At 46.9% G+C, this 11111-nt stretch overlaps 1 protein-coding gene across 1 annotated transcript; it reads left to right on the plus strand.

Moving 5' to 3' along the window:
* The first annotated feature begins 8160 nt into the window (after nt 1-8160).
* Nucleotides 8161-10725, plus strand: LOC119307199 (9-cis-epoxycarotenoid dioxygenase NCED5, chloroplastic-like). Its single transcript, XM_037583294.1, has one exon. It carries the CDS (start codon nt 8311-8313, stop codon nt 10153-10155), a length of 1845 nt encoding a protein of 614 aa, XP_037439191.1. The 5' UTR covers nt 8161-8310; the 3' UTR covers nt 10156-10725.
* The last annotated feature ends 386 nt before the right edge of the window (nt 10726-11111 follow it).

Genomic DNA, 11111 nt, shown 5'->3' on the forward strand with positions numbered 1-11111 from the left:
TGTTTACAGGCGACCTGACTACAAGATCACGGAAAGATCTTCTTAAGCTGCGGTGAATATAAAATCATCAAGACACTAACGAGTACTAATGACTGCTAGGTTGCCAAAATCGGGCACATTGCATCAGATTTGGTGCAGTAGTATTTAAATAATTAGATAACAGCTCAATGTATACTGGAGTACATACGTGTGTATGTGTGGTGTGATGAAAATGATATGGACCCCTGCGGTTTTGATTAATGGTTTCACGAGATTTGGGTTTGACCCCAGCATGGAGCTGGACTGAAGTTCTAACTTGCACGCCTGAATGCCTGACGGTGTTGAGGTTTGGTGTTGTTGTTGGTGCTGTCATTTTAATGACAGTTGGCAGAAGCTCAGTCAGCATGTTGCCGTAGTGCATTTTCACCGACTGCTTAGACGAGAGACACGTATGGCCTATGAGGAGTAATAATCTCTGTTACTACAAACGTACTACAAGTTTGCAAGAATTTTGGACGCGCGGACCACGTCAAAAAAGCAAGCAAAGCGTGGGCGGTGGGTCGGGTCGGTCTTCTCCGTGTCCGTGCGAGAGGCATCAAATTGGAAGGCACATCCCACGTGGTGCGCTGCACCACAAGCGGCAGTCCCCATCACAACCATGGTCAAGCCTTTCTGTTCTCTCGGTTTCTTTCCATTGTTTGAGGCTGTCCATGGACAAGAGCTCACCGCCACCAAATGGAAACGCTTAAACCAACACGACACAGAATTATTGATTGATGCACGCAGTCATCTTCATTTAGAGCAACTCTAACGGGACGATCCATTTCGTCCGCCGCCGTCCGTTTGGGTCGGCGCGGACACAAAAAAGCGGTCCAACGCGCCGACCCAAACGGACGCGTGTCCGTTTTCCGTCCGTGGGTGACCCATTGCCGGCCCATTTTTTAGCCGGATTTGCGTTAGTGTGGAAACGTGACGGACGCGCGCACGCTCGTCTTCTCCTCCTCCGGGCCCGCTGGTCGGTGGCACACCGGCCTTCCCCATCGAATAGCAACCTTCTCCCGCCTCCTTCGTCGCCGACACCGCCGCCCATTTTTGCCGGCGACTCTGCCAGCTGTCGGCGCCTTCACATCCGCCCAACAACGCCGCCCACGTCGCCCGCCACCGCCGTCTTGCCGCCGGGGAGCCAACTGCTTCCCACCCCCGACCAAGAAGCCGCCTCGCCGCCCGGCCAGATCCTCACCGGCACGCTCGTCGGACGCCGGCCCACTCGTCGGACGTCGGCAGGGCAGCTAGCTGGTCCATGCGCGCCGTGACTCTCTTCGCCGTCCGTCTCCTTCGTCGACACCCGCAAGCTGTTCGACAGTTTGCCAAGGTACAAAATGGACTCTGCCGATGAGTTCTTTTTTTACAATTTCCTTTGCGACTTCGACGATTCGTCGTTCGATGACGAGGAGGAGATATTGGCTGCCATGTTGGTCCATCACCACAGCCAGCAGCCGTTGTTCCGTGGCTCCATTCCGGGCCACCTTTGGCGTTGAATCGCAACCGAGAGATCGGGCATTTCCTTCTTTGGAAGGACTACTTTGATACAACAAACTCGTTGTTCAAACGTCAAAAATTTCGCCGCTGTTTCCGTACGAGTAGGCATCTTTTCGACCGTATTAGAGATGGGGTGGTCGGGTATGATGACTATTTCAAGTGCAAAGAGGATGCCATTGGCAAGATTGGTTAGAAATGCACTGCCGCCATTCGAATGCTTGCATATGAAGTGCCTGGTGATCTCATTGACGAGTACGTCCGTATGAGCGAGTTTACTTGCCTAGAGTCCCTGTATAAGTTTTGCAAGGCTGTTATTGATGTGTTTGGCCCTGAGTACTTGAGAGAGGCGACTATTAAAGATACAACCCGTTTGTTGGCGATGAATACCAGCAGGGGCTTCCCAGGGATGCTTGGTATCATAGACTGCATGCATTGGGAGTGAAAGAACTGTCCTTCTGCTTGGCAAGGGCAGTATAAGGGTCGTGTCAGGGCTTGCACTATCATACTAGAGGTCGTGGCGTCTCACTCTGGATCTGGCACTCTTTTTTTGGCATGGCCGGATCACACAATGATATCAACGTGCTTCGGCGCTCGCCGGTGTTTGCTAGGCTTGCCGAAGGCAACAGCCCACCGGTGAACTTTACTGTCAACGGGCACAAAACGACAAAGGATACTACCTGGATGACGGTATCTATCCTTAGTGGACCACTATTGTCAAGACAATACCAAACCCTATTGGAGAGAAGAGGAAAAGATTTGCCCAAGAGCAAGAGAGTGCTAGGACGAATGTTTAGCGTGCCTTTGGTGTTTTGCAATCTCGATGGGGCATCATTCGGTATCCTGTTAATACCTTGAGCACGCAGAAACTGTGGGAGGTGATGACTGCTTGTGTGATCATGCATAATATGATCGTAGAAGACGAGCGCCCGGAACGTCTGTACGATCAAGGGTTTCAGTTTCATGGTGAGAATGTTTTGCCTGAGCATGGAGGAGCGGCTACGTTTGAACAGTTCACCCAATTTCATCAAGACATGCGTGATTGGAAACTCACGTGCAACAGCAAAATAATTTGGTTGAGCATATGTGGGCTCATGTTGACAACCAATAAATGTATCTTCTTTTATTCGTTTGCAAAACTATGTGAGAACTATGTGAGACATTTTTATTTTTATTCGGCTTGTAATAACTATGCTATTTTATTCGGTCCAAACTATGTTATTTGATTCAAACTATGAAAATTCATGCAAAATAGGGGGGGCAGCCGGCCACGCCGGCACATATGAGTCGGCGTGTTGGGCGCGCTGCCGACCCATATCTAAAACAGGGTGGATGCCGGGCGGGTGGCCGACCCAAACGCGCAAAAAAACGACGCAAAAAATCGCCGTCCGTTTAGGTCGCCCCATTGGAGTTGCTCTTACTGATTAGCTTCTATTAACTACTCCATCCGTTCAATAATTCTTGTTGTGCTTCTCATTCAAATTTGAACTAAAATCTTGGTTAGTGAGAAATATTGCAAGAGCAAAAGAAAGAAGGATAATGCTAAAGGGGAGACCAAATGGTTCCACGATGGATGGTTCTCGACTTTCCGAGTTGCAGATTTGGGCTTTGGTTTTCGTCGATGTGTTTTCCACGAGTTGCATCGAGTCGATTGGTTTTCTTTTGTGATATTGGGATTCATATGTTGCGGGTTTCAGTCGTAGTGTGTTGGGTGCTTAAGTTCCGTGGCTCCAAGGTTCGGGAGTAGTTCACATGTGGATGGGGTCTGCTTTTGAGCATGGTTGTGACGGTTTTCGCCTGGTTTTCCACAAATTAACGACGCAACTCTCTTCTTCTGTGGAGGACAAGCCTGGCCTCTCATGTGAAGCGACTTATCCCTTCACCTTTCTTCAAGCAAAAAAGGCGGCTAGGATTTCTGCCTCCCTTCGGTGGCGCCGCCGATCCACCTCGTCTTCTATGGCCTTAGGATCATGGCGACACGGTAGATCCCGGCCCTTGCAGACGGTAGGGGTCCGTTTATAAATTGTTTTTCTAGTTCTTCTATGGTGTGTCCTGCTCGGGAAGACGAGGCGGCTATGGTTTTCAGAAGATGGAATAAGGTTCTCCCTGCCTAGCTAGCCCCTATCCTTGTGGTGCGTCTAGCATCGTCGGATGACGTGTGGAGATCTGTCTCTAGCAGATCACTAGAGGATTCGACCGGTGGTTGTCTTTGGTGGATCCGCTTGGATCTGGTATTCCTTCGCCTGTGTCAGTGTGTCTTCAGGTTGGATACTTTCGATCTACATTTGTTTTATCGGTGGCAGTTGCTATTCTGGTGCGCTGACCCTATGTGGCATCAGCACTAATGACTTCCTTATTGTCTGCTACAATAAGTTTTGCCCTCACCGGCGAGGGAGGGATGATGACGGTGGTGCGCCTTCGGCTCCCGTCAGTGCTTGTAATTGTCGTTGGGTGCTCTATGGATCCGGATATAGGTTTAATTATTTCTAGTGTTCATTGTAGATTGAAACTTTTCAGGTAACAAAAACTCTCCTCTTCTTCTTAATTAATTGATGGTGGCCGTTTCAAGAAAAAAATTGAACTAAAATCACAACAAGAATTACGGATGGAGTAGGAAAGATCCATTGAAGTCTGGGCCCCCGGAATGGCTTTGATTGCTTATCTGCTACCATTTTTTTGCAGACAAGTGACGAAGTCCTTGTGTACCACTTTGTCTGTAGATTTTCTTTTTAGCGATACTTTGTCCGTAGATAAGTAGAAAATGTTCGCGCACATGTATGTATGATCTAACATGATGCAATGCTGCTGAAGGTTCCCCGCAAAATGGATGACACAATACAACCCTTGAAGTTGGGTGTGTAGCTTCAAATGGCTACAGTTGGGTAACATACCTAAAACACAATTCTTGGATAGGCGTGTCTGTTACCACTAATTAGTAAGACTGGCAATGGAGGGGATGCATCCGATTCTTCCCCGAAATCAAAACAACAAGAAACAAAGGTGGTGTGAGCCCCATGCATGCCTGATGCGTCGTGCTTCTCGTGCTAACCTGAAAGTACTCCACATTGATGCCCGCCACATGTTCTCCGTGTTGAATCCAGAAGAGATCATTTCTTGGCAGCTTAGTTATGTCCGGCAAATGTTCCCTTCTTTGTGCACTTTTTCCAAGAAAACTTCACATAGTATATACTCCCATGTTAAGTAATTCCGGGTCAGCAGGGGCTCTGATCCCGTGTGGACTGGTGGTTGCTACTAGTGATTAGCATCAGTTCATAATGCAAATTAACGACCGAATTCTTCTTTTGCAGCAAGTGTTTGGTGGCGTGCATGCAGTGCAACTGCAATGGTACGTTCGTAGCTAGGCCGCTCGTTCCATCGACACCGACGCGACCATGGCCGGGAATGAGCAATCTGAAAACGCCAAAATCGACAGATACATATTTTGTGTACCTAGGGAAGAAAGAACGGTAGGGGTGGTGAAGGTGGTGTGGAGGAGAGACGAAGGCCGGCCGGCTGGACCAAGACGGGAGAGCAGTCTATAAAGTTTTCATTTATGGATGTGTGCATCTGACGATATAGACAGCAAAATAAAGTTTTCAACCAAAAGTACTAATATCGACATGGCTTCAATGCAGCCAGGCCCCAAGCCCCAAGCAGGTATATTCTGCTGTGTGCATCGCAAAAATCTAAGCAGATACTGCGGGCGCTCATGTTCTTTTTTTTTTTTTTTTTTTGAGGTGAAGGGCGCTCATGTTCTTGTCTAAATAAAGAGGAATTTTACGAAGTCGGTGTTTTGGGCACGGGGCTCCAAGGAGCCGGGTATGTAAAAAGAAAGAACCACATGTACAAGTTCCAAATAATATATTTTTTCTGCACATATACATGTAGATATGCCCTGCATATTTGCAATTTTCACTATTTTTTTATAACCTACACTAAAAATGGTTTAAACATTTGTATTTGATATTTGTAAATATGTATTTCAATTTTAAGAAGACAAGTCCAACTACATACTGCATTCCCGTCATGTACTCACCATTCTCCAGAATGAAACATCGTAGGCTGTCTAACCCACGATCTATTTTTATTTTTATTTTTGGGAAAGCAGTATCTAGTATAGTATTGCAATAATTTACCTCAAAAATTGCACACAACTTTAAAATACCATGGACAGGATAAAATTGAATTTTCATTTATGTTAATCATTATAAGAGGATACCACACATTTGTTTTACTGGGTGGGGGAGTATATTAATATTTCTATTTTAATATGTGCAAACCATGAATTGTAAGAAATATCCAAAAACATGCAAATGTTCATGCCCGTTATAAAGTAAGCTGGTATGGAAAATTGAGAATCATTTATTTTGGGGAAAAATATACTTCTGTAAAAAGCATGATTATTTCACACATTTTTCTTACATTTGAGTTGGCCCCTCCCTCGCGCTCAAGTGAAATACTCTGTCTAGGTTGAAATCCAAGTGAAATACATGTGTTGTTTGGACCCAGACGGTTTTTTTTTCTAATTCTAAGCAATTTTAAAGCAATAAAAAACTCAAATAGACCATATAACTTACAATAAAATTTGAACATTACTCAGCTCTTGGGTAAAGCAGACTATTATGCTAGCATTTAACAAATGTAATGTTTCTCTTAAAAATGGTTTTACATTTATTCATGCAATTGACAAATTGCCAATGACCATGTACCAGACATCAGAATTCATGCAAGTGTAAACAGGATTAAACACATATCTATCTCACGAAATTTTCAAAATGAACTATAATGCAGTTAATATCAAAAGGTATATCCTATAATTTAAAAAAACTGCAAAAGAAAGTACTACAAATAATTCACATTTCCACGAGAGAAATAAAAGTCCCTTATTTTTTAGTTATGGCTGTTCTTATTTAAAAGTGCAACAAATAATTAAAATTTTGTTCAATGTTTGTGTCATGTTTCCTATAATAGTTTTAGATATTACTCAAATAATTGATATGTGTGTGAAATTTTCAATTATATTTTAAATCAAAAATTTATGCCTTTATAAAATATCTATAAATTTGATAGAAAAATAAGAACATATTGGTTAATGATTTATGGAAGTACTGATTGAAAATTTACGGAAATAATTGAAAATTATGGGAAATGTTTGTCTAATATTAATAAAGTTATTTAAATAATTCATATAATAATAGAAACATTTAAATTCCATATGGAAATATGTCCAAGTAATGAAAATTTGGTACCCTCCTGAAATGTTTTTGATAGAAAATTTACTAAAATAATTTCAATTTGTGTAAATATTTGTGAATTATATTTACTTTTAAAAAATGAAATTGAATTGCTAATTTACTTTCTTAAAAAGTATTTTGATTTTGTAAAGGAAGATTCATTGCAGAAAAGTTGATCTTATAAAAAAAATTTAGAACAACAATAACTTCATTCAAATATTATTTTAGAGAAATGGTATGTCTATAAGAAATTTTGTGGAATTTATTGTTAATTTTTCTAACCCATTAAATGAAAAATAATTTAATATTTGAAATTTATGTTAGGTATCTGTATAATATTTTAAAAAAATTCTAAGTGTGATCATTGTTTTTGGAATTGATTTGAAAATCAAGAAAAAAAATGAAAATCCGAGCAATGTGCATGGAATGTTTCTTAAATTAATTACATATGACTGAAGGGATTGAAATTTAAATGAACATTTATGAAGTCTGTTTGATACAACCAAATGTGTAAAATAATTATTTTTCTAATGCTATGTAACTTAGATAATAAAAGATTCGTTTGGAAAATATATTTGGAGATACAGGATAAAAAATATTTTAAAAATATTTTTTAATTCTGTGAGAACCAGACTAACTAAACTTGTTTTGAATATTATTATTTTGACAAACTCGGTTGGGGTCCACAGTACATATGTCAAAGTATTGAACTGATCTATATAAACCGGAGATAAAAATCTAATACTCCCTCTGTAAACTAATATAATATCTTTTAATCGTAAGTAGTGATTTAAAAGATCTTATATTAGTTTACTGAACACTAAATGAAGCACGGAATAGAAATTGCCAGCAAAAATGGACTCCTTTTCATCTTAGATCAATCAAATAGCTACATGTACTGAACTAATCTAGAATCCCTTTTATTTTAGTAATCCATTTTTATTTTAGTATATTTTAAAGTAAAAAAATAATTCAAAATTTCAGTATCTAAGTATAAATACTAATAAAAAGAAGAAAGAAGGGGAAGAAATAATGAAAGAGAATAGGCTGTGGGGCAGCATGCTGTTGGTTGGGAGCACTCGTTTGCCCTCGCAGCAACACGAGACACAACACAAGTAGTAGTACGCGGGTAGTAGTAGTGAAAAAAATCCCCAAATTGCCCCCACATGAGCATACATACATAGGCAGAGGGAAAAAAAGTAGGGAGACGAGAAGAAAAAGAAAGAAAAGAAGAGTGGAGAGGGGAACGCGGTCGTGACTGGAGTGGGGGAGTGAGGCACCACGTGGTCTCCTGCCACTCACCTTCGTTTCGTTTCAACACTCTGCTCCTCCCCCTCCCCTGTCCCTTCTCCCCCCCTCCCAAACTCTATAAATATAGCTCTCCCACTCCCACCCTTCCCCATCTCATCTCACTCAGTCACTTCTTCTCCCCTCTCCTCTCACCCGAAACCCACAACGCCAATCATCCGCGCGCGCGCGCTCGCTCGCCGGAGAAGAGAATTGGATCGGCCGGACACCCGCCTTCTTCTTCTTCTTCTTATTCTTCTTCCGAGGATCAGCGATGCAGACTCTGTCCGCGCAGCCCCTGGCCTCCTCCTCTGCCTCTTCATCCATACAGCACCACCATGGGCGCCGACGCGGCGCCAGCTCGGTCCGGTTCGCGCCCCGCGCGGCCGCCGCGGCGGCCGACTCGGTGCTGATCGCCGCCTCCACCAGCACGGCACGCACGCCGGCCTACGTGTCATCGCCGTCCACCAGGAAGGTTCCCGGGTACGAGCAGTCCGCGCTGCCTGCCATTGCCTCGCCGCAGAAGCAGAGCGGCAGCGGCAAGGACGGGCAGAGCCTCAACTTCTTCCAGCGCGCGGCGGCGGCGGCGCTCGACGCCTTCGAGGAGGGGTTCATCCACAATGTCCTGGAGCGGCCCCACGCGCTGCCGCGCACGGCCGACCCCGCCGTGCAGATCGCCGGCAACTTCGCCCCCGTCGGCGAGCAGGCCCCCGTGCGCGCGCTCCCGGTCTCCGGCCGCATCCCGCCCTTCATCAACGGCGTCTACGCACGCAACGGCGCCAACCCCTGCTTCGAGCCCACGGCCGGGCACCACCTCTTCGACGGCGACGGCATGGTCCACGCCATCCGCATCCGCAACGGCGCCGCCGAGTCCTACGCCTGCCGCTTCACCGAGACCGCCCGCCTCTCCCAGGAGCGCGCCGTTGGGAGGCCGGTTTTCCCTAAGACCATTGGCGAGCTCCACGGCCACTCTGGCATCGCGAGGCTGGCTCTGTTCTACGCGCGCGGCGCCTGCGGCCTTGTCGACCCGTCCCACGGCACCGGCGTCGCCAACGCCGGCCTCGTCTACTTCAACGGCCGCCTCCTCGCCATGTCCGAGGACGACCTCCCGTACCAGGTCCGCGTCACCGCCGCCGGCGACCTCGAGACCGTCGGCCGCTACGACTTCGACGGCCAGCTCGACTGCGCCATGATCGCGCACCCCAAGCTCGACCCCGTCTCCGGCGAGCTCTTCGCGCTCAGCTACGATGTCATCAAGAAGCCGTACCTCAAGTACTTCTACTTCCACGCCGACGGCACCAAGTCCGCCGACGTCGAGATCGAGCTCGACCAGCCCACCATGATCCACGACTTCGCCATCACCGAGAACTTCGTTGTCGTGCCCGACCACCAGATGGTGTTCAAGCTCGCCGAGATGTTCCGCGGCGGCTCGCCGGTGATGCTCGACAAGGAGAAGACCTCCCGCTTCGGCGTCCTCCCCAAGTACGCCAAGGAGTCGTCGGAGATGATGTGGGTGGACGTGCCCGACTGCTTCTGCTTCCACCTCTGGAACTCGTGGGAGGAGCCGGAGACGGACGAGGTGGTGGTGATCGGCTCCTGCATGACCCCGGCCGACTCCATCTTCAACGACACGGACGACCACCTCGAGAGCGTGCTCACCGAGATCCGGCTCAACACGCGCACCGGCGAGTCCACGCGGCGGGCCATCCTGCCGCTGGAGAGCCAGGTGAACCTCGAGGTCGGCATGGTGAACCGCAACATGCTGGGCCGGAAGACGAGGTACGCCTACCTGGCCGTGGCCGAGCCGTGGCCCAAGGTGTCCGGGTTCGCCAAGGTGGACCTGGTGACCGGCGAGCTCACCAAGTTCGAGTACGGCGAGGGCCGGTTCGGCGGCGAGCCGTGCTTCGTGCCCATGGACGGCGAGCACGCCCGCCCCGGCGCCGAGGACGACGGCTACGTGCTGTCCTTCGTGCGCGACGAGGCCGCCGGCACCTCGGAGCTCCTGGTCGTGAACGCCGCCGACATGCGGCTCGAGGCTACCGTGCAGCTGCCGTCCCGGGTCCCCTACGGCTTCCACGGCACATTCATCGGCGCCGGCGACCTCGACGCCCAGCACTAATCGATTCCTTGGTTCTTTGACCACACCTCGCCCCGCCATTGGTCCTCTCGCTCTCACCACTCCGAGCTTCTGGGAGGAGGAGGAGGCAGAGGAGCAGAGGACGAGCAGAAATTTGGAGGGAAAAGCTTTTCCAGAGGGAGCCACACAGACAGGAGGTCCCCGGAAGCGGTTGCCCCCAAGGCAGGCATGGATACAGTTAGCGGCGGTTACTCATCATCACTCTCTCTTCATCACTTGGTTTTTTGGTTACTTTTTTTTTTACCTTTTCACCTTTTACCCTTAGTACAGTACATGGTAAATTAGTTAGGGTAGTAATACTAGGTGAGTTTAGGGAGGTAGAGAGCTTGCACTGTGGCTGTACAGGGTGCTGAGAGCTCAGCTGGACTCTATTATTCTAGAGAGACAAGCAAGAGAGGGGAATTGAACCACCCAGTTGTGCTGGAGCTGGAGTGACTCCTGCAACTGAGGTGCTGTTGGGGACTCAATTCCTTTTCTCTGCTGTGTATATATACTCCTCATGATCACTGTCATGTCATATATATAGTAGCAATAGTAATAGTAAAGCTTGATCATGTTCATCATCCTTCCAATGTGTCCATGTGCTCTGCTCTACTGACCAAACGCCTCTCTCTCATGTTTGACTGAATTGCCTTGCTCACCAATAATTCAATTCGAAGCTCGGGCTCATCTATACTAGCTGAACAGTAAAATTGGATTAAAATAAATAGTAAAAAAATCAAAAATACATGAAGCTTTTTTGCATGCAAGATGCTTGAGTGTGCGAGGTGCGTGTGAAATTCGTGGGCATACGACATTGGAGGAGCTCGCGCGCCAAAAAAGACAAAAATCAGGTATGAACATTTTGTTTTTTCAAACTTTCTCACAAGCCTGAAATTTGAGTTTTTGTTACCACGAGCTCCTCGAATGTAAAAACTCTACCAAATCTAGCACAGGCA

The sequence above is a fragment of the Triticum dicoccoides genome, chromosome 5B, assembly GCF_002162155.2.
Source record: "Triticum dicoccoides isolate Atlit2015 ecotype Zavitan chromosome 5B, WEW_v2.0, whole genome shotgun sequence".
Lineage (NCBI taxonomy): Eukaryota > Viridiplantae > Streptophyta > Magnoliopsida > Poales > Poaceae > Triticum > Triticum dicoccoides.